The following is a 23,555-nucleotide window of genomic DNA, read 5'->3' on the forward strand; positions in this document are numbered from 1 at the left end:
TGGCCTTAGCCCACTGGGCCTGGTGTGGTACAGTGACCACTTGGGTTCAGGACACATTCAGTGAGTGGGTGGCGAGTCTGTGATTAGGGGAGATAAGGACGTAGTCTAGGTGTGAGGATGTAGAAATTGCAAGCATCAAGTGAAGTGAACAACAGAATGCTTCCCTGTCTCCTGAGGTTTCTCGGGTCATCCCTGAACTCTCCTGTCTCCTGGAGCTCCTACAGATATTCTGCCCTGCCTCCCTTACACTATTAGCTGGATATCGTGCAGGGCTCAGGGACTCTAGGAGGTGTCTCCGCTGAGGTGTCTTTACCATCATTCTTACTTGATTACTTAAAGCAAGTAAAAAAGCAGACATGTCTAACCAAACAGTGCCTGAATTACTATAGGGTAGAGGGCAAGACAAAATCCTCCCATGGTGACACCCATCTCTGCCTCTCCACAGACTTCACGATGTAGCCCCGATTCCAGGCTGTCATTCACAGGTAAGCACGGCGGAAGCCCACCTTCCTTTCTGGCTACCTGTGACTCAGCATGGTGGTCACTTCCTATTTCTCTGAAGTCTGTGCTCTAGCGACTGCCATTGGATTATTTGTGCATCCTGATCGTCTTCTGGCATTTCTGGTGGCTCTGTCATGGTTTAATATATAGGACTTATCTAAGATGGGAGGTTTAGTGTGGGCTTGTGTGCAGGACTGGTATCCGTGTGCTTTGAAGTAACAGTGCCATGTCTCTGCTAGAAAATGGAAAAGGAACAAGGGACAGAAGGAAGGTGCAGAAGCCAGCCAGAACTCAGAGGAAGGAGGGACCCTCACATCCACTTGGTGGCCTGAAGCCTCCATGCCACCAGGTGAGGAAGGACACACAGACATCCAGAGGAGGTGAGGTCTTGGATTCCTCCGGCTAGGGGAGGGAGGTCTGGGTTCTGTCTCAGGAACAAAGAGTTTGGTCTCTCTATACTGTGTGTGTACTCTGTAGAGCACCATTAGTTCAGGGTGGGGTCGGTGTGTACCATTGACCAGTCAGCTGCCTAGGAGAGGTGCATGTGGTACCATGATCAGGATGGACTTTGGCGGGGCTGTATAGCCACGCTCAGCCCTGAGTATAAAAGTGTCTAAAAGGTAGCTCCACTGAGTCTGGAGCTCAGCAGGGACTAGGTGTGGTGACTTGATGGAAGTGTCATAAGTTAGTTTCCTCTGACACTGAGTCCCTCTCACAAAAAATGCAAGAATGAGGATGACTAAATTCCTGAGGTTGGACTGGACCAAGCTAGGTATCAGCTGTAATGTTCAAAACCCTGTGGCAGATCCAGGTCAAAGTGATTGGTGGTAGCTGGGCATGGTGGCGCGTGCCTTTAATCCCAGTGGTCAGGGAGGCAGAGGCAGGTGGATCACTCTTGAGTTCAAGGTCAGCCTGGTTTACAAAATGAGTCCAGGACACAGAGAAACCCTGTCTTGAAAAACAAAAACAAAAACAAAAAGTGGTTGGGGATTAGTTTGGATCCACAGGAACTTATCAGGGCTCCTGTTGGCCTCCATGTCTCTTTGGCAGACAGTATGGCAGCTAGTGGCAGTCCCTTGAGTTGAGGTTCAAACTCCACCTACCATTGAGGCATGAGGTGGGTCACTGTTCAGCGATGGGAGGAGATGAGATGGGATGGGTCATGCGTCCAACAAAAAGACTATAATGGGTCTCTACACCCACTACATCTGTGGATAGTGGGAAGACAAGCTAGGAAGGAAACAGGTGCCTGTGTCTTAGGGCTCTAGAGAAACAACAGATTGAGTGACATGTGGGCACGGCTCATCACAGGCTCTGGCCTAGCTAGTTCAACATGGCTATCTCCCAACAGAAAGTCCAGGAATCCAGTAGTTGCTTTTATAGTCCATGAGGCTGGGTATCTCAGCTGGTCCAGTGCCAGTGATGGGATGGGTCACAAGACCCAGATTAAAGTGGGTCTTCCTCACAAGACCCAGATTAAAGTGGGTCTTCCTCACAAGATGCAGATTAAAGTGGGTCTTCCTCACAAGACCCAGATTAAAGTGGGTCTTCCTCACAAGACCCAGATTAAAGTGGGTCTTCCTCACAAGACCCAGATTAAAGTGGGTCTTCCTCACAAGACCCAGATTAAAGTGGGTCTTCCTCACAAGACCCAGATTAAAGTGGGTCTTCCTCACAAGACCCAGATTAAAGTGGGTCTTCCTCACAAGACCCAGATTAAAGTGGGTCTTCCTCACAAGACCCAGATTAAAGTGGGTCTTCCTCACAAGACCCAGATTAAAATGGGTCTTCCTCACAAGACCCAGATTAAAGTGGGTCTTCCTACTTCAGATGATTTAGTTAAGAAAAAAAAACCCTTCACAGGTATATTCAGCCACTTGAGGGTTAGTTAATTCCAGATGTAGCCAGTTTGACAACCAAGATTGGTCATCACAGATATTCACTGTATTTCTCTTGCAGAAGCCAAAGATGTTGACCAGGAAGATTAAACTCTGGGATATAAACGCCCACATCACCTGCCGCCTGTGCAGCGGCTACCTCATTGATGCAACCACAGTGACTGAGTGTTTGCACACATGTGAGTACAGCCACTTCTACCCTGATCTGAATGTGGTGGGGGCTGCGCTGGCACGTTCCTTAGGATTTTAGCCTGACTAAGGGCAACAGGGCCAGGAAAAGCACAAGGCACTTGAGGAGGGTTGCTGTGGGTGACTTCATGGAGGGAGGCATCTCTTAGGAAAGCTGAGCAAAGGAAAACTACTTTCTTTCTTTCTTTCTTCTTTTTTTTTTTTTTTTGTCTGCCAAGTTGGTCACTGTTGGTACTTCTGTTGTAAAATTTCAAGTGGAGTCTTTCTTTGTAACAGTCAAGCCTCTTTGGATTTCAAGAGTCAGTATAATGCCTATTTCATGTTATTTATTCTGCTTATCAGGCCTGGATCTGTGTAGAATCAGATCATTTTAGTATTATCTTATTTTTGTCTTACAGTGTTTAGCCTGTGTATGCATGTGCACCACATGCTTACAGTGCCTGCAGAGGCCAGGGGAAGGCGTTGGATCCTTTAGGACGAGAGTTGCAGACAGTTGGGAGCCACCATGTGGGTGCTAGAAACCGAAGCTAGGTCCTCTGCAACAGCACCAAGTGCTCTAACCACTGAGCAGTTTTTCTAGCCCCCTGAGATTTTTTTTCTTAATTTTTCTGTCTCACTGGGAGACAGATGTCCTGTATGGGTCAGTTGGAGGCGTAGCTGCTGCATGAAAGAGGGTCTGCTAACCCCCGAGATGAAGTGAAAAACTTACAACACGTGTGATTTCCATCCTGTACATTTGGTATTTTTGAAAATGTTTTTCACTTTTGAAGAATTCCTAGGCTGAGGCTAATTGTATCAGTGTACCACCATACCCAGCTAGTTTCACTGGATTTTGCCTAGTTTTGTTGTATAGTGTTGTTATCTTTTAGGCCAAATTGCAAATTTTTAAATATTAGCTATATTCTCATGATCTTGCCCCTTAATGGCTTAACCACTCTTTGATGTTTCGTCCCCAGTTAGTTCCTAGGCTCAGTGTGTGTAGCAGGTAATGTCACAGTGCAACCCAGGGGCACGTTGTTTTCAGAGGTCAGGGACTGTAGAGAGGAGCCCTCGTAGCTCTCGTGGGGTTAGCTGGGCAGGGCAGCAGCAGGATGTGTCTTCTGGCGCGCGGCATCCTTTCCCTGTGCGCAGTCTGCAGGAGCTGCCTGGTGAAGTACCTAGAGGAAAACAACACCTGCCCCACCTGCAGGATCGTCATCCACCAGAGCCACCCGCTGCAGTACATCGGGTGAGTGACAGTGAGGCCTAGCGCAACCTTGGTCTTGGTCCCCAGCCACTGCCCTGCAAATGCCCGGGGGCCGGGCTAGTGGATACCCAGCAGCACCTGCCTCAGGAGGCTGTGAGAAGAAGTAGACTCTCAGACACTTCCTTTTTCTTGTTGGTTTTTTGTGTCAAGGTTTGTCTGCATAACAGAGCCCTGCCTGTCCTGGAACTTGCTTTGTAGATCAGGATGGCCTCGAACTCACTGATCTGCCTGTGTCTGCCTCCGGAGTGCTGGTATTAAAGGTGTGTACCACCATGCCTGGCTTTGTAAGTTCTATTAAACTAAAAGTTTGAAGTGGAAAGGACCCCAGACCTACCCTTCTTTAGAGTAATAACTTGCCCCAGGGCTGGGCCTTGAGCCAAAGAAGCAAGAGCCTGTAAGTGGAAATCCTGACTTGAAGGGCCACACTGAAAGGAAAGGAGATCACAGTCAGAGAGATGAACTGAAAGAAAGAGGTGTGCAGCTCCTGGGAGCAGGAGCAGGAGCTCCAGGCAGCACTACTGAAGCCACTGTCGACCCCACATTGAGATGACAGTATTTTCTGTGTGCCTGACTTCATTGTCCAGTCATCTACTCACACAGTGCCTGCGTAAGGCGTCATGGGCTACATATCTTGTGTGGTGGACATATGGAAATGTCTAGCAGCTCTTAGTATTTAGTACCGTCTTGAGTCCTTGTCAGTGTCCCACATGTGGAGTGGGTAGGGACATCTGAGTTAAGGAACTTCTGTCCATATTCTCATTGGCCCTTGAACCAAGTTCTTATGCTCTGTGTTCTAGCCAATGCTGTATGGTGGCAGGTTTTCAATTTGTCACCATGTGGCTCTAGGCATCTCAGCCCACTACCATAGCTGTCCCTAAGCTTGATGCCTTGCCATATATCAACTCTCTGTTGGGACTTCCCTGTGATACCACCTGTCTCAGGCTCTGCTCTGCATCTTCTGTCTTCATGTGCCTCAGGACAGCACAGGCTGTGTCACTGCAGTTCTCTGGAGCTCAGAAGCAGGTTCCCCATTTGAACTGCTGACAGGAATGGTGAGGGGGCTTCCTTGGGCCTGGGATTGGAGGCTGGGAAGACTGGACCAGGTGTTGAACACAAAGGAAAGGAAGCGGGGTAGCGTCTTGGCCTGGGTGCTGTGACTTAAATTATGAGCTGGGTAGCAGCTGTTGCCTGCCAGAAACCCCTGGCCTCCAGGGGCTCTTAGCCCCACCCCCACCCTTCTGTGTCTCTTCCTTTGGTTTAGTTGTGTAGCCTTGAACTTCTCATCCTACGGCTTTTACCTCCCGAGCGCTGAGGTGATAAGTGTGTTCTACCTTATCCCATTAGACCAGGAGCGTTGCGAATGCAAGGCAAGCATTCTACCAATTAAGCTATATCTCTGAACTTTCTTAGCCCCTCTCTCACTGGCGATGCCTGGGTTCCATCTGAAATTGTCTAGGATGACACCTCTGCTGGTGCTGCCTTTGCTCCTGACTTGGCTTCACCTACTCCCGTGTCTTGTCTGGTTTTCTACTTACAAGGGGCAAGGAGGAAAGCCTACGGGCCCTGTGGTTTTATGTAGAAGGGGTCTTCTTGGCTTCAGTATTTACATTTCATGATTTAGGGTGGAAAGATGCGCCACCAGGACTACCAGAGATGGTCCGGGCAGGTGACAGAGACCTTGCAGAGAATGTTGAAAGTGCCACTGTCAGCCTGCAGTGTGAACATGTTCACTTTGAAGAAACAGCTCCATTTTGGGAGGTTTCCATCCAAAAAGTACCCTGTGTTATACATCCCACTTATCCCCGTTTCCCGGCCCTCTTGCCGGGCTTCCAAGGTAGGCAAAGCCTGGCCTCACTGCTTGGTACCCAAGTGTTGGGGTTCTGGTCTTGATCTGCCATCTCCAGCAACAGCTAGGTGGATGTGGCAGAAGACGTCAAGGGCATCAAATGAATGCAGGGCCCTGGCATGGTTTGCTTCTGTGATAAAACACTAACCAGAACCAACCTAGGGAGGAAAGAGTTTGTTTGGCTTCTACTTCCAGGTAGCAGTTCATCACTGTAAGGATCAGGGCAGGAACTGAAGTAGACCCATGGAGAAACGCTGCTTCGTGGCTTACTCTCCACGGCTTGCTCAGCCTAGTTTCCCATGCAGTCTTGCTCAGGGGTGACACTGCACTGTGGTCTGGGCTCTCCTATATCTATCAGGAGTTAGGACCTTACCCACCCGTGGCCACAGACCCAGTCCGATGCACCCTGTTCCTCAGTTGATGTTCCCTCTTCCCAGGCGACTCTGGTTTGTGCCAAGTTGGCAGAACTAGTCAGCAGAGGCTCCAGTCTACAAAGTCCAAATTTGCACCTAAGTGCATACATCCTGGTCTAGGTGTGGACCATGCTCCGTCGTGTGGATAGTGGGATGAAGGTTTGGAGCTCTGTGTGACCGACATACAGTATATAGAGTTGTGCCTCATAGCCAAGTGCTTCCAGAAGTTGGAGTGAGCAGTAACACGTGGTCTTCCAGCTGTCAGGCAGCTGTAGTTACACTAGGACTTGCCCGTGAGTTGGGCAAGCTGAGCGCAGGTTGGCTAGACTCTTGTGCATTTGTCGAAGTGCAATCATATGTCAGTTACCGGTTCATACAGGGTTCTAGAATAAGGACTATTCTATAATGTTAATTATATTAACATGGAACATATCACAAAGGTTCTACAGGTTAGAATGGCTTTGAAAATTAAGAAATTCTCTAGCACTTTAATCAAGAGATTACTTGACATGATTGTACTTTATGCATAAAAGTAGCAAACTGTAATAGGAGCCATATTGTAGATAAAAGTAGTTCTGTCCCTCCATGTCTGCCTGTGTCCAGCAGGTTGAGCCTAACTCTGACCAGCAGGCAGGGGCACTGTTCCCAGAGTGGCCTTATCCCAATAAATTAAATGATGTGTCAATTCAAATCCTAGATAATTTTTTAGCATGTTTTTCATTGCAAACTAGACGGAAAACCCAACCTTAAGTTGTTAAATAGAATTTGTAAATAATTACAGCATTTACACTGGTTGACGCCCCTCCCCACACCTGTTCTCTTTTTGCAGTCATGACAGAACCATGCAGGACATTGTTTACAAGCTGGTGCCAGGCCTCCAGGAAGGTGAGTGGAAACACTGCTCAGCTCAAGCTCGTAGCTAGGGCTCGGCTCTTGGGCCCAGGCTCTTTCAGCAGCATCCCCACCTCCCACGTCTTAACTCTAGACCCCCCCCACTGTCTCCCTGTGATACACAGGCTGTGCTAGTCTTGGGAAACAACAAAGAAAACCTCACGATAAGATGCTGAGATCTTAGAAGCATTTGCAGTAGAATTTTATAAGCATGGAGCTAAGTGCGTGACGAGCCCTGCATGCTATGGTCACTGATTTTTTTTTTTTTTTTTGATGTTGTTAATTTTTTATTCTGCTATTTTGCTAAAAGTATTTATCAGCTGTAGAAGTTTCTGGGAGCAATTTTTACTGTCGATTACGTATATAAACATATCTGCAAATAAAGATACTTTGACTTCTTTCCTTCCTGTTTGTGTCCCCTTGATCTCCTTCATTTGCCTTACTGCTCTAGCTAAGATTTCGAGTACTATATTGAACAGGTCTTGTTCCTGATCTTAGTGGAAATATTTTGAGTTTCTTTCCACTTAGGTTGACATTGGCTGTGGGCTTGCTATAAATCACCTCTATTATGTTGGAGTATGTTTCTTTTTTTTTCTTTTGGCTTTTCAAGACAGGGTTTCTCTGTGTAGCCTTGGCTGTCCTGGACTCACTTTGTAGACCAGGCTGGCCTCGAACTCACAGTGATCCACCTGCTTCTGCCTTCCGAGTGCTGGGATTAAAGGCGTGCGCCACCACGCCAGGGGAGGAATGTTTCTTGTATCCCCAGTCTCTCCAGGACTTTTGTCATGAAAGGGTGTTAGATTTTGTCAAAAGCCGTTTTCTGCATGTGATGAGATGAGTATGTGGTTTTGTCTTGAACCATCCCTGTACATCTTTAGCCTCCTGGATCACGGCGGATGATCTTTTCCATAGGTTCTTGAATTTGGTTTGCTAGTATTTTATTGAGAAATTTTTATGTTTATACAGGAAGTTGGTCTGTAGTTCTCTTTGTGGTTTATATATGAGGGTAACTGTAACCTCATTAAAAAGAATTGGACACTATTCCTTCTGTTTCTGTTTTATGGGAAATTGAGGAGTATTGGCGTTAATTCTTCCTTCAAAGTCTGGTAGAATTCTGTCTTGAAGCCATTTGTCTCTGGGACTTTTTTGGGGGGGTGGGTGGGATAGATTTTAATGACTGCTTCTGTTTCACTATGGTTTATAGATCTGTTTAAATTTCTTATCTAATCTTGATTTAACATTGATAGATGGTATATATCAAGAAAAATTACCCATTTCTTCTAAAGTTTCCAATTTAGTAAAGTATAGATTTTAAAGTATATCCTTATGATTTTTTTGCATTTCTTTGATGTCTGTTGTTATGTCCCATGTTTCATATCTAGTTTTGTTAATTTGAATCTTTTCTCTCTGCATGTTAATTTGGCCAAGGGTTTGTCAATCTTTTGTTTTTGTTTTTGTTTTTTTAAAGAACCAACTCTGTGTCTCATTGTTTTTTTGTCTTGTTTTGTGGTTTGTTTTTGTTTTTTTCCTTTTTGTATTGCATTTTTGTTTGATTTGGTTTGAGTTTTTTGTTTGTTTCTTTGTAGACCAGACTGACCTCAAGCTCCACCTGCCTCTGCCTCCCAAGTGCTGGGATTAAAGGCGTGCGCTACCATCCCCAGCTTGTTTGTTTTTATCTTACTGATTTCAGCCATGAGTTTATTTTTTGCCATCTACTCCTTTTGAGTATTAATTCTTTTTATTCTAGAGCTTTTGGGTATGCCACTAAGTTACAATATAGTCACTTAGTGCTATGAACTTGCCTCTTAGAATCACCTTCATTGTGCCCCATAAGTTTGGGTATGTGATATTTTCACTCATTTCTAAAAAAGTTTACTTTCTATCTTGGGACATTTTTCATTCAGTAGTGAATTGTTGGGTTTCCATGAGTTTATAATCTCTCTGCTGTTTCCATTGATGATTCCAGCTTTAATCCATGGTGATCAGATAGGATGCAGGAGATTATTTCAGTTTTCTTGAGTCTGTTGACTTGCTTTGTGTCCAAGTATGTGGTCAGTTTTAGAGGTACTGAAAAGGTATATTCGCTTGTGTTTGAGTGAAATGTTCTGTAAATATCTGTCAGGTCTATTTGACTTATGAAGTCCAATACCTACAGCGTTTCTCTGTTTCAGTTTTCTCTGGATGACCTATCTGTTGATGAGAGTGGGATGTTGTCACTGTGTGAGGGCCGATATGTGATTTTAGCCGTAGCCGTGTTTTTGTTTTTGTTTTTGTTTTATGAACTTGGATGCCCTTGTGTTTTTCACAAGATGTTAAGATTGTAATATCTTCTTGGTGGATTTTTCCTTGGATGAATATATAGTGTTTTCCCCTTTCTGTTTGAAGTCTTATTTTATTGAATACATTGCCTTGTTTCTTGGATCTATTTGCTTGGAATGTCTTTTTCCATCCTTTTACCCTGAGCTGATCTCTATTTGTTGTCAAGGTATAGTTCTTGGATGAAGCAAAAGGAATGGTCCTGTGTTTTTATCCAGTCTGTCCGTCTGTGTCTTTCTATTGGGAGGATTGAGACCAGTGGTGTTGAGGGTTATTAATGAGCAGAGTCTGTCCAGATTCCTGTTATTTTGTTGGGTGGTGTGGGTCCTATCCCCACCCCTTTGATTTGCTGGTCTGTGGGTCCTATCCCCACCCCTTTGATTTGTTGGTCTGAGGGTCCTGTCCCCACCCCTTTGATTTGCTGGTCTGAGGGTTCTATCCCCACTCCTTTGATTTGCTGGTCTGAGGGTCCTGTCCCCACCCCTTTGATTTGCTGGTCTGAGGGTCCTATCCCCACCCCTTTGATTTGCTGGTCTGAGGGTTCTATCCCCACCCCTTTGATTTGCTGGTTTGAGATAATTTATTCTTTATGTTTTGTTGGATGTGGTTAACCTCTTCAGGTTGATTTTTTTTTTTTTTCCCCCTAGTGCCTTCTGTAGAGTTGGCTTTTTAGATAGATAACTGCTTAAATTTGGTTTTATTTTGGATTGTCTTTCCTGCGATTGAAAATTTAGCTGGGTATAGTAGTCTAGGATGGTATGTGTGGTCTCTTAAGACTTTGTAGAACATCTGTCCCAGCCTTTCTGGCTTTTAAAGCACCCATTGCATAGTCATGTGCTATTCTAATGGTTCTGCCTGTATGTTACTTGGTCATCTTTCTCTTGCAACTGTTAATTCTTTCTTTGTCCTGTATGTTTAGTATTTTTATTATTATGTGTCAGGAAGAATTTGTTTTCTCATGTAGTCTATTTGGTTCTAGGTGCTTCTTTTACTTTAGAGAGGGAGGGACCCTTCTCTAGGTTAAAGAAAATGTCTTCTGTGATTTTGTTGAAAATATTTTCTATGCCTTTGAACTGGGTTTCTTCTCCTTCCTCTGTTGCTGTTATTTATAGATTTGGTCTTTTCATGGTGTCCCAGATTTCCTGGACGTTTTGTGCCTGGTGTTTTTCAGTTTGAATTTTCTTTGGCCAAGGTATCCATTTCTTCTTTCTTGTCTTCAGTGCTTGAGATTCTCTCATCTCTTGTACTCTGTTGGCGAGGCTTGCCACTGAGGTTCCTGTTTCTGAATTTTTCATTTCCAGGTCCCTCGGTTTGGGTTTTCTGTATCGATTTCATTTCTGCTCTCATGTCTTGAATAGTTTTATTTCATTCTACCCCTTGTTTATATTTTCACAGATTTCATTAATAGATTTATTCATACCGCTGTAAAGATCTTTGAGCATATTCATAAAGGCTGTTTTGCAGTCCTCATCTGCGCTTCAGCTATGCTGCATTTCTCAGGGCCAGCTGTAGTAGGGTTGCTGGGCTTTAGTGGACACACACTGTCCTATTTGACCACCATGAATCAAGGCTGGACATCAACAACAGAAACAGCAGGAAGCCTACAGACTCATGGGAACTACACAACTCACAACTGAACGAAAACCAAGTCAGGATAGAAATTATTGATTATGCTTTTACGCTGATGTCTTGGTATATCTGGATTTGGAATAATTGTAATTCTAGGTGTGATGTCTAGTCTTGTCTTTATAGGTGGGTTTTCCTTTTAGATTTTTGTTGCCCTCTGTAGCTCTTAAGAATGTGTGGTGGCTGTAGGTTTCCTGGTAGGGAGTGCTTCTGAGTCCCTGCCAAGTGTGACCAGTGTGTGTGTGTGTGTGTGTGTGTGTGTGTGTGTGTGTGTGTGTGTTCGTCCCTGGGTAGAACTTGTTTGTAGGGTTAGGATTGAAGGGTCCAAAGGAGTGGGCAGAGACAGTTCACAGGAGGGAGGGAGGCTGGGTCTGCCATGGGCATCTGTGGAGTCCATAGTGAATAGAAGAAGAGAGGAAGACAGGCCTCTGCAGGGGTTCTTCTGCAGGCTTGGGAATAAGACTGCAGCCACAGAGTCAGAATTGGAGGATGACAAGGAGAAGGAAGCTTGCCTGCCTGATGCATGGCCAGTGGGTTTCCAGGGAAACCACCCTGGGTATTGGCTGGTGAGACAAAGGGATGGGGTGAGAGACTGAAGCCATAACTTTTAACCAAAGTTGGAGAAATGTTTCTCCCCAGAAGGATTCCATTCTTCTTATCAGTAGACTTACATTTAAAAAGCTGTACTAATTGCCATTATTGTATTTTGATTGACAAGAGCTCTGTGGCTGAACTGCATCTTTAGTCCCTTGTTACTGGGTTTTGAATTTCGTCTGTAAGAAGCAATGGAAATTTGCTTCTCTGTTTTTACTGAGCTCCCGTCAGTGTCACAAGTTTGCTTTGCTTCTTTATGTAGAAAACCTGTGGTCAGTTGGGGCTGATGCAGAGTCAGGCTGGTGCACATAGAGCCTGCTTGCTGTTGGTGTGTAGAGCTCAGCGTTGCCCCCGCTCTGGGCCAGCAAACACATACAACTCAAGTCCACGCATTAGGAGAGTGTTTCACTGGCAACAGTTGTAGTATCTCAGATGCAATTTCACTTCTAAATCCCAAGAGAGCCCTGGGTTTCTTTCTTGAGTGTGTGGGCGTTACACTGGTGGAGCCTGAGCCAGTCGTGTCTGACTTTTCATTACTGTGCATCATGGTGCTTGCTCCTTGCCACGTGCACTGTTCACAGTGGCTGCACAAGATTCCTTGGGGTAAGTGGCCCTGCTCTGGTTCCATGATGCACCTGTTGAGTTTACTTTGCCTGTTGATTCTGACCAGTGCCGAAATATTCAGTCTCTGTAGGAATATCTGCTGAGCAGAAGAGATACTGTGGGCCAAGTTGAAATGGCTCAGTTCCAACTGTTGCTTATGCAGCATTTAAGCTGTGCGTGTTCGCAAGTAAGATGACTTCCTCACACATCGCTCTGTTTGCCTTTAGGATGGATTACTAACAGTGGCGAAATTCTAATGTGTTTTAGATATAAAATACCAAAACGATTCCAATTAATGTTTTCATATCTGTTTGTTTGGTGGTTTTTCATTTGTTTGTTTTTATAGGGTCTGACTATTTAGCTCTGGCTGGCCTTGAACTCATTGAGATCCTGTCAGCTTCCCAAGTGTTGGGACTAATATGCCTGCATGTTTCTGTATCTGTATATATCTGACATTGGGCATACTAGGTTTTTCATTTTTTATGACAAACGACCTACAGAGATAGTTTTGCCCTACAGTTTTAGGATTTTGCGTCTGTGGTCATCTGGTTCCATTATTTGTGGGCCGTCGTGAACCAGAAAAACATCATGGTGGAAGGAACCAGAGGAGCCAAAACGGGCAAGAAAGGCTCGGAGCAAGCGCCTCCTCAGAAGCACGCCACAGCTAGGCCCTGCCTTGTACACCCCCAGTGAGGCCAGCAGGTTATCCCCAGACCCAGTCACCCCCCAGAGCGTCACAGTTGCCAACCTTAAGCAGGAGCCTTTAGTTGACCTTTGAGACTCAAACCATACACTGGGTATTATCATCTTTATCTTCTTTATGATATGTAAAAAAATAAAATAAAAATAAGAAAATAGGCAGTAATCGTGGTGTCAATAGCTGAGTTATTTCTATCTTAGGGGAATTTCCTATTGATCTCTGGGCTTTTGGTGTTCAGGTCACAGCTATTTTTGAGGCCACTTTTGGTGGCTTCCCTTTGTAAGAAAGTGTTCCAGTCTCTGGTTTCAGGGTTACCTTTCATTTAATAGCACATGGGACCCTCTCTCTCTTCATTTATTCCGTGTATGTATGTGCCCGTGTGGGGATGGATGTGCGCCTTATTCCGTGTGTGTATGTGCCCGTGTGGGGATGGATGTGTGCCTTATTCCGTGTATGTATGTGCCCGTGTGGGGATGGATGTGTGCCTTATTCTGTGTGTGTATGTGCACGTGTGGGGATGGATGTGTGCCTTATTCCGTGTGTGTATGTGCCCGTGTGGGGATGGATGTGTGCCTTATTCTGTGTGTGTATGTGCACATGTGGGGATGGATGTGTGCCTTATTCCGTGTATGTATGTGCCCGTGTGGGGATGGATGTGCGCCTTATTCCGTGTGTGTATGTGCCCGTGTGGGGATGGATGTGTGCCTTATTCCGTGTGTGTATGTGCCCGTGTGGGGATGGATGTGTGCCTTATTCTGTGTATGTATGTGCCCGTGTGGGGATGGATGTGTGCCTTATTCCGTGTGTGTATGTGCCCGTGTGGGGATGGATGTGTGCCTTATTCCGTGTATGTATGTGCCCGTGTGGGGATGGATGTGCGCCTTATTCCGTGTGTGTATGTGCACGTGTGGGGATGGATGTGTGCCTTATTCCGTGTGTGTATGTGCCCGTGTGGGGATGGATGTGCGCCTTATTCCGTGTGTGTATGTGCACGTGTGGGGATGGATGTGTGCCTTATTCCGTGTGTGTATGTGCACGTGTGGGGATGGATGTGTGCCTTATTCCGTGTGTGTATGTGCCCGTGTGGGGATGGATGTGCGCCTTATTCCGTGTGTGTATGTGCACGTGTGGGGATGGATGTGTGCCTTATTCCGTGTGTGTATGTGCCCGTGTGGGGATGGATGTGCGCCTTATTCCGTGTATGTATGTGCCCGTGTGGGGATGGATGTGCGTCTTATTCCGTGTGTGTATGTGCACGTGTGGGGGTGGATGTGTGCCTTATTCCGTGTGTGTATGTGCCCGTGTGGGGATGGATGTGCGCCTTATTCCGTGTGTGTATGTGCACGTGTGGGGATGGATGTGTGCCTTATTCCGTGTGTGTATGTGCACGTGTGGGGATGGATGTGTGCCTTATTCCGTGTGTGTATGTGCCCGTGTGGGGATGGATGTGTGCCTTATTCCGTGTGTGTATGTGCCCGTGTGGGGATGGATGTGTGCCTTATTCCGTGTATGTATGTGCCCGTGTGGGGATGGATGTGCGTCTTATTCCGTGTGTGTATGTGCACGTGTGGGGATGGATGTGTGCCTTATTCCGTGTGTGTATGTGCACGTGTGGGGATGGATGTGTGCCTTATTCCGTGTGTGTATGTGCCCGTGTGGGGATGGATGTGCGCCTTATTCCGTGTGTGTATGTGCACGTGTGGGGATGGATGTGCGTCTTATTCCGTGTGTGTATGTGCACGTGTGGGGATGGATGTGTGCCTTATTCCGTGTGTGTATGTGCACGTGTGGGGATGGATGTGTGCCTTATTCCGTGTGTGTATGTGCACGTGGGGGGGTGGATGTGTGCCTTATTCCGTGTGTGTATGTGCACGTGGGGGGATGGATGTGCGTCTTATTCCATGTGTGTATGTGCACGTGTGGGGATGGATGTGTGCCTTATTCTGTGTGTGCATGTGCACATGGGGGGATGGATGTGTGCCTTATTCTGTGTGTGTATGTGCACGTGTGGGGATGGATGTGTGCCCTGGTGTGTGACGCTACGGTTGGATGTAGACGTTGGGACAACTTGCAGGAGCCAGTTTTCTCCTTCCACTGTGTGGACCACAGGATGAAGTTCCGATCGCCAGCCTTGGTGACAGGCATCTTTAATCACTGAACCATCTTTCTGGTCCAAGAACATCTCTGGCTGTACTTTTGCCATCTTTTGGGCTGAGCCCTTGCTTCCCTCCACTCTAGAAGTCTCCTTTTCTAACCAGGCACACAGTTCATCCATTCCCATGCGTGCAGGCTGGGTTGCAAAGCATCTGCTGAGGCTGGGCGTGTCCAGAGTGTGTTCTAAGTTATCTAAGGATTCCAGGTCTATAGGGAAAGGCAAATGTACAGACAAAAAGTTTAATAAGGCCAGGCATGAGGCATTCAAGAGACAAGAGCAGGCCGATCTCTGTGAGTGGGAGGCTAACCTGGTTTACACAATGAGTTACAAGCCAGCAAGTGACCCTGTATCCAAAGAAAAAAAAGAAAGAAAAGAAAGTTTAATGAAGCATTTCTTGTTTGACTACATGTAAAGTATGTTACAGAGTAACTTACAGATTTTTTTGGTTTAAATACATTACGTTTCCTTTGCCATCTGTATGTTCTGAGCAGTGGCCAGATCTGATGCATGTCATTTGGGTCTGAATTTTAGTCTCATGAGTGGAACTTTCGCTGAAAGTCAGAAACTGTTTTCCTCTAAGTGCAAGGTATCAGCCTAGTCCAGCCAGCGGGCTCCGCTGACCATCCAGGACGGAGCTGCTGCTCTGTTGGCCAATGATCCACAGGACACAGCCCCTGACGCCCTAGATAGCTCCAGGACTAGATACCTGCCTTCTAGAATACACTTTCTCTGTAGGTTGGAGGGTTCTGTTTTCCCTTTTTCTTACATTTCTTTCATGGTCACCACTGCCCAGAACCACTGGGCACACAGACACAGACTTTCAGGACAGGGTTGGGTCTGTTCGTGTCTTCCTGGCACATCTCCTACCCTCAGCCTAGTGAGAGCTCTTCTGCACTTGATGGCAGCCGGGTGGTTCTATGTTGTAACAGTCATGGCTGCAAGGACAGTGAGAGCGCTCGGCAGCATGTTTGGATTGCTAAGCTGCCTGTGCCAATACGGTACATGGGATCTAGGGATTCATAGCAGCCACAGTGTCAGTGCTGCTGTGTAAAGGGTCCTCTGAGCCACCTCCTGCTCCGGATGCTGAGTAACCCCGCACCATCCTAGAAGGCTGAGAAGTTGGGTCAGAGTCCTGGGCCAGGATCCCTACAGCTCCAGAGCCTGTCCGGTTACACCACCTGTTACACCTGCTCCAGCCCTGCTCCATGGTCTCGCACACCCGCAGCATGGGCAGCACGGCCCCACCCTGACCTGTGCTCATCTTCTTGCTAGGCACACAGTTGTGTCTTCAGCCCTGTCCTCTAACTCTGCAGGTTTCTTCGTGGGATGTCAGTGAGCAGTTTTACTATTTTACTGAATATTAAAATTGTCTCCATTCTTAATAGCGGAAATGAGGAAACAGAGGGAATTCTATCACAAACTGGGCATGGAGGTGCCAGGTGACATCAAGGGGGAGGCGTGCTCAGCAAAACAGCACTTAGATCCCCGCAATGGTGAGTAGCTGCCTCAGGCCACCATGCAGTTCACAGCTCATTGATCAGGCTTTCCCTCCCAGAGCGCTTTGTCTCAAGCCTTAGATGGTTTTTCCAGAAAGGGACCATTTTCTGATGCTTGCTGAAAAGGTTGTTCATCGACCCTGGTAGCTGAACCTGTGGGTTATAGCACCAGAGATACTAGAAAATGCCTCGGGCTCATGTAGAAGAGAATAGGATTGAACAGAAGGCGTAAGGGGAACGTGGAGGGTGGTGTCCTTTAGATAAGATTCTAACTTGTAAAAAAAAACAAAACAAAAAAAATAATTAAAAAAAAAAAGATTCTAACTTGTTTGCCTTATGGTAAAGAGCACAAATGCCTGTTAGTTTTGAGCATAAAATTAATTGGTGCTCTTAAGTCTGTATTTAATAAATTATTCAAATCTTTAAGTACTGGCACTTTGCTAATGGGACCATTTAAGTTCCTGAAAAATCTCAAGACCACTCTTAACAGCCTGGGAGAGTTGCCTAGGTCCCAGTGGGAGCGAGCCTAGACTGCATGGGAGTGGGTAATGTGGACGGAAGTGGACTCTGGTCCTGAGTATGTATCCAAATATGTAGCCAGGCTTCATAGAGAAGTAGGTTGCTATGGTGAGGGCTGAGTGGTCCTGGAGGCTTGTCCATGATGTGCTTACCAATTTTGGTCACTGTTTCTATCTTCTGTGTCCCACACTAAGCCAAAATCCACTAAGCTCCCACCCAAAACACATAACCCTGAACTTGCCTCACTCAGCTGTAGCCATCGCCCACAGGGCCTCAGACCACAGAGTTGCTTAGTTTCCTAACAGACATGCAGAACGGTTTTAACTGCTATCAGCGAGCTCCTTGTATGTATTCTCTCAGTAGAGTAAATGTCAACATCAGTTTTTGTATGCTGTGAAGTTTTACAAATATTATAACATTTTGGATTTCTTAATATGCATATTGCTTGTCCAAAATGCTTAGAGCCAAATGTGGTTTTTTTGTTTGGTTGGTTTTGTTTTGTTTTCTAAATGTGTTTTTTGAACTGTTTGTTTTGTTTCCATTTTGGAAAAGTTGCATAAAATATTTTAATTCTACATTTTTGTACATGCAGCCTGTCATATGGGGTTAGGCATGATATTTTCCACTTACACCTCGAAAAATTTGACATGCTAGAACTTTGAATTTTGGATTAGAAATATTTCAACTTGTACAACATTTTCTGTTTGTACTAAAAGGTGAAACCAAAGCAGATGACAGTTCAAATAAAGAGGCAGCAGAGGAGAAGCAGGAGGAGGACAGCGACTACCACAGGAGTGACGAGCAGGTGAGGGCGCCTCTGGGGACGTCGCTGGCATCACCTTACCCCCATGTGTGCATACCTCAGTGTCCAGGAAAATGCAGGATAAAGCATTCTAAAGTTTTTTCTATTAATTCTTAACTTTTCTTTACATTACTTTTGTTTATATGTTTTAATTATCAAAGCAACATAGACTGACTGTAAAGCACTTCAGGCATGCAGAATTACAGTCCACAGTTAGACTGTGTTTTCTACAACCCCCTGTACTCACTGTTAGTGGTTTGGCACCTTTCTGCTGTGCTCCCAAAGGAAGCCACCCGTCAGCACAGTGAAAAATACAGTGTTGAGGACTGTCCATGTCTCATTTGTCACATTCTCAGGCGGGAAAAAATCCCCACAGAAGTGCCGTAGAATGATCTGATAAAATTCCATATCCCCATCAATAGAACGTCCTAGTGTGTCATCTGAGTCTGTGAGTTCTAATACTTGTGATGTCTTAGATGAAATAGGATCGTTGTTTCACTAAAACAGGCAGCAGTGAAATGCCATGGCTGATTGGCTGTCACTGTGTTTAGATGGCCTCTCCTAGCAGCAGGGAAGCCAGAATGGGACACATAGGGAGGACAAGATGCCGTTGTTCCGTGTAGCAGTCAGTGTGTGTTGTGAATAGGCGAAGCAGTGACGCACGCCGCCATAAGAGAACTTGGCTGAGTTCCTTGGGTAGACAGGGCCTTTCCCCAGTCCACCTTCACGCATGATGCCAAGAGCGGTCAGGAAGCCGTCCCAACACAGCTCACTGGGAGATGACGGGGCATGAGTAGCTGTGAGACTGCTTGGTGTATTTGGTACTGGAGTGATGGACTCTTACTTTTAACATGTCTGTTTCTGACAGTCAGCAGCACAGAAATAGAGCTTTGCAGATACATGTGGGGTAAGAGTTCTTTCCTGTGGGGAGAGGACCACTTTGACTACCCTGCAGGCTCAAGCACTGCAGTCACCTTGGAGTAGCCCCTGGTTTCATCTGCTGTGCTGATTCTGAGCCTCAGTAACAGAGGTAACACTGTCTCTAGGTACCTTAGGACAGCTCTTGGGCAATACCTCAGGTTTCACACGCCTTGCCTTGGTGGCCATGTGCCTACCAGTCTTTATAGAGCAATAGTGTTCTTTGCCTGGACTCAGCCCTATGGCATTGTCTATGTTTATTTTCTGTAGATTGGCAGAGAATTGTTCAAAAATATTTTCTCTTGCTGATAGTTGTGAATTTTTGCCTTTTCCTTTTATACCGTGCTACTGGCATCTCCAGTTCAAGTTTCTTAAAGCATATGTGAGAAGTGGATTTTGTTTGCGTTTTTGTGTTGTATCTAGCCTTTGGAGCTAAACTCTGTGTATGTTCTTGATCTCACACAGGCTGTGCACTTCCTGAGTGCCTTGGGTGCAATCCCTGGACCTGAAAAATTGTGCTTTCTAACCCTTATTTCTGGGAAGACATTAAAGCCATCATCTTGCCTTTTTAAATAAGTGTTCTCAGGTGTCCCCTTGTGTACCCTGTTTTGGCTACAGTGTTTTCTACATCATCGCACTGTTGTTTAGAGGATCCTATCTGTGCTGATCTCTGAGGGAGTCTGTGCTCCTCAAGGTCCAAGCTCTAGTTTGCTTTTCTGTTGCTGTGATCAGCAACATGACCAAAGAACCTGGGGAGGAAAGGGTTTGTTTCATTTTTCACTTTGTGGTCCATCATCCAGAGAAGCCAAGAAGGATCTCACGGCAGGAACTAACCCAGAGACCACAGAGAAACCTGCTTATTGACTTCCTCCCCTGGCTTGGTTGTCTAGTTGCCTTATACAACTCAGGACCAGCTCCTTGGGGCAACGCTGTCGGTAGTGGGCTCTGCCTACCTCCATCAATTAGCAGAATCCCCATGGGCCAATCTGATGCAGGCAGTTCCTAAGTTGAGGTTCCCTCTTCCCTATGTGTCAAAAGACAAGATTAGCCAAAACAGATCTACTCTTTGTCAACTTGACATATAAACATATCACTGCTAAACTGTGGCAGTTTCTTTTTGTTTTATCTCAGAATCTCATGTTGATTGTCAGAATATAAAATTCAGAACAACTTTAGAGTCTCAGAGTGTTTAGGAAGTTTCATCACTTAAAAGTTCAGTGTCTTGGGGAGACATCAGTGAGTCTCTTCAAGAGTTTAAAGTCTTACTTCTGGGCTGTTGTAAAATCAAAGCCTGTCCTTTTTCAGAAGGGAAGAGTGAGGCTATAAACACAATCACACCTTGGAAAACCGAAGTTTAGCATGTAGCTGTAAAATCTTGTAGTTGAGTGTCTGGCTCCTGGGACTCGTGGGTTCCAGAGGACTTAGGCAGCCCCCCTTTTTGGCTCTCCTGTCTGTAGCACACACACTTGTCTTATAGGTTCAGGTCACCCCAATCCTCACTTGCCACTGTTCCTGTTGTCTTCCCACAGTCCTGGCATCTCTAGTTTGCAAGGTTTCCCCTCAGTGGTGCTGGTCTCTTGTTAATCACGGCTGACGCTTCAGCTCCAGGTGACCAGAAATCAGTTTCTCATCGCATAGACATTTAAGGCTGCACATGGTGGCACATGCCATTAGTCCCAGCACTCCGAAGGCAGAGGCAGGTAGATCTCTGTGAGTTTGAGGCCAGCCCGGTCTTATATAGTGAGTTCCATGACAGCCAGAGTTGGGGGGCGGGGGCTCTCTCCCTCCCTTCCTCTCCTCCCACACACACCCTCACACCCTCCCTCTCAAATGCCTTTTCCAGTCTAAAGATCCAAAATTCTCTACTTTTGTCCCATAAAAAAGTCCAAGAGATTAAAGCCATATAGTAATACCCCATGTCCCTGCTACCAGTCAGCCTTAGCTTGCTCCTGTTACCGTGATAAAGTGCTGACCACACATAGTCTGAGAAGGCAAGCGTTTCCTGGCTTACAGGCTACAAGTCCATCCTGGAGGAAGGCAGAGCAGAGCCCTGCTGTCATGGGTACTGCTTGCTGACCACTCCCTTTCCTTGCTTTGCTTTGTTTTACCTAGCTTTCTTGCACAACACAGGAAGGTCCACATGTTCGGGGTGGTGCCACCCTGGTAGTGTGGGCCCACCTCCATCAATTAGCAGTAAAGAAACTGCCCCACATATGTGCCCATAGAGCAGTTGAAGGAGGCAGTTCCTAAGCAGAGGTCCCTTCTTTCCAGATGTGTCAAGTTGACAGCCAAGATAGGCCATTGCAGTGCACTTGTGCAGAGACCAGGGGACTCTTCTCCAAGTCACTGTTGGCTGTGTACATGGTGGTCACACACATGGGACCTACGGGCATCTTCTCACAGCCCAATGCCACCCTTAAGCTTCAGTTTCCCTCACTCTGCCTGTGCCTCAGTTTCCTTGCCTGTGAAATGGATGGTGATGGTGTCAGCCGAGGCTTCTGTGCGGGCTCAGGTGAAGCATGTGTTAAGGTGGACGGACCATAAGTGCCAACCGCCAAGGAAGAGTCCCTGTTGGCTTCACACGTGCCTCCTCTTAGTGTCCCCTGAATTATCTCTCTCTTCCTGTGCTCCTTGTCTTAGAGAGCATGGGCTTGTGGCCATCCGTGTTCTTGGTGAATGTGTTGTCCCTCAGTTGGTTCTCCGTTTCTCTGCTTTGTCCCTGACTAGTTGGCCTTCGGTGTGCCACTTTCTTGTTTCTCTCTAGACCTGTCAAATCCTGATGCTTTAGCTATGCACTGTGGGGCTTGTGCTGCATTTGGCTTGAAGATCCTATTTAACAGTTGTGTCCATGGAGTAGCTGCCTTGTTTCTTCCCTTCCCTGTAGTTTCTTTCTCCCCCAGTAATTTGGAAATACTGTATCTTTTTATTCTTATAGTGGGTCCTCTTACATTTTGAACATGCTTCAGTTTACATTTTTAAGTAGTCTAATCCTTTGTCCGAGAAGATTTTTTTTATGAAGCAAAGTTGGACTTAATGAAGGTATTTTAGTTTTAGTATAGGTTTAGACATAAGGGATAAGAGAAAGAGACGCTCAGAAGAGAGAGAGATACATTCAAGAGCGTGGGTGTGGCCGTCTCAGGAGGAGTTGTGATCACTACTATTATTCCATACATTGTTGCTTATCTTTACCGAAATGTTGGCGTAGCCTGGTGACTCAGCACTAACCAGCACGTGGGCTCTGAGATGGGAAGATTATCACAACTTTGAGGCTAATCTGAATGAGGCTTCTCTCAAAAAAACAAAAAAACAAACAAACAAAAAAACTAATGAGCGGCCAAGAGCACTGGCTGCTCTTCCAGAGAGAGGTTGGGGTTCAATTCCCAACACCCACGTGACAGTTTACAACTGTCTGTAACTCCAGTTCTAGGAAATCAAATGCTGTCTGCCAGCTTCAGCAGACAGCACACACACATACGCTGGAGTATATACAGCCAAACAACATAACAAAATAATGAAATTATGTTTTAATAAAAAGTAAAACTTTAAAAATATTTTATTGATCAAAATATATTGTATGAAATTCTCAAAGAATTAATAATTTTTTTAAAAGTTCTTAAATAATAAGGACTTAGCCAGGTGTGGTGGTGCCCAGTTGTAATCCCAGCACTCTGGGAGCCAGAGGCAGGCAGATCAGTGTGAATTTGAGGCCAGTCTGGTCTACAAAGCAAGTCCAGAACAGCCAGGGATACACAAAGAAACCCTGTCTTGAAAAAATAAACACTTAACCAAACAAAAATAATGTTGGATTGATTTGGGGGGAGTTGTTTGTGACAAGGTTCCACGTAAGCTATTCTGTATTTGAGCTCACTATATAACCAAAGATGGTTTTGAACTTCTGACCTTCATGCCTCCACTCCTTAAGTGCTAAGCTTACAGGCATATTCCATTGCACCCACTTATACCCAGACCCTGTGCTTAGTTAAGCAAGCACTTAAATTAACCACGTAAGCTACATCCCCAAAACTCTGCCCCCAACAGTAAAACCTTGACACAAAATGAATACTTGTGTAGATGTGCGAGCCGAGTCTCATGCTTTTGTGGAGTTGGGTGTAGTGTTTGTGATGCGAGGAGGAGAACTGGGGGTGCATACAGTCTAGACAGGGCTTAACTACTGAGCTGTATCTCCGGCCCTGTTTTCTCTCTTTGTACTTTCCATTCTGTGCCGTGTTCTCATTAAGTTGCTCAGGCTAGCCTTGAACTCACTTTGTAGCCCAGGGATATTCTTACCTCAGCCTCCAGAGAAACTGAGATTAGAGGCCTGTGCCACCATGTCCAGTTCTTCTGGTGTTTATTTCCTCACCGTCTTGGATCCATCTTTTTTTGTGAGTTCTGTTTTATGTTGTTTCAGAACACGTGTGTGGATAGTAAGCATCTTGAGTTCCTGTGTGTTGGCGTATTTATTATTGTCTCCTCATATTTGAATAGTTTAGTGGACAGAGAATTCAAAATTCACAATAATTTTATCTTGTAACTTAAAAAAAAATTTTTTTTTTTAATGTGTAGTGTTTTGACTGCATGTATGCCTGCGTACCAGAAGAGGGCACCAGATCTCATTACAGATGGTTGTGAGCCACCATGTGGTTGCTGGGAATTGAACTCAGGACCTTTGGAAGAGCAGACAGTGCTCTTAACTGCTGAGCCACCTCTCCAGCCCAATCTTGTAACTTTTAAGACATATCTTTTAATTAGACTGTATGCTTTAAACATTAACTGTTAGAACAGAAAATGGGCAAGCCATGATGGCACATGTCTTTAATTGCAGCGCCAAGGTGGGGAGGGGCA

At 45.7% G+C, this 23,555-nt stretch overlaps 1 protein-coding gene across 1 annotated transcript in view; it reads left to right on the forward strand.

Moving 5' to 3' along the window:
• The window catches only part of Pcgf3 (polycomb group ring finger 3), a 42,894-nt gene that overhangs the window by 10,449 nt on the left and 8,890 nt on the right, over positions 1–23,555 (forward strand). Inside the window, exons 2-8 of the mRNA XM_051170134.1 lie at positions 446–485; positions 741–881; positions 2,461–2,578; positions 3,720–3,816; positions 6,923–6,978; positions 16,364–16,471; positions 17,710–17,798. Coding sequence (XP_051026091.1) covers positions 2,470–2,578; positions 3,720–3,816; positions 6,923–6,978; positions 16,364–16,471; positions 17,710–17,798 — 459 coding nt within the window. The 5' untranslated portion in view covers positions 446–485; positions 741–881; positions 2,461–2,469. The remainder of the gene's footprint in view (positions 1–445; positions 486–740; positions 882–2,460; positions 2,579–3,719; positions 3,817–6,922; positions 6,979–16,363; positions 16,472–17,709; positions 17,799–23,555) is intronic.

Source organism: Acomys russatus, chromosome 28, assembly GCF_903995435.1.
Source record: "Acomys russatus chromosome 28, mAcoRus1.1, whole genome shotgun sequence".
Classification (NCBI taxonomy): domain Eukaryota; kingdom Metazoa; phylum Chordata; class Mammalia; order Rodentia; family Muridae; genus Acomys; species Acomys russatus.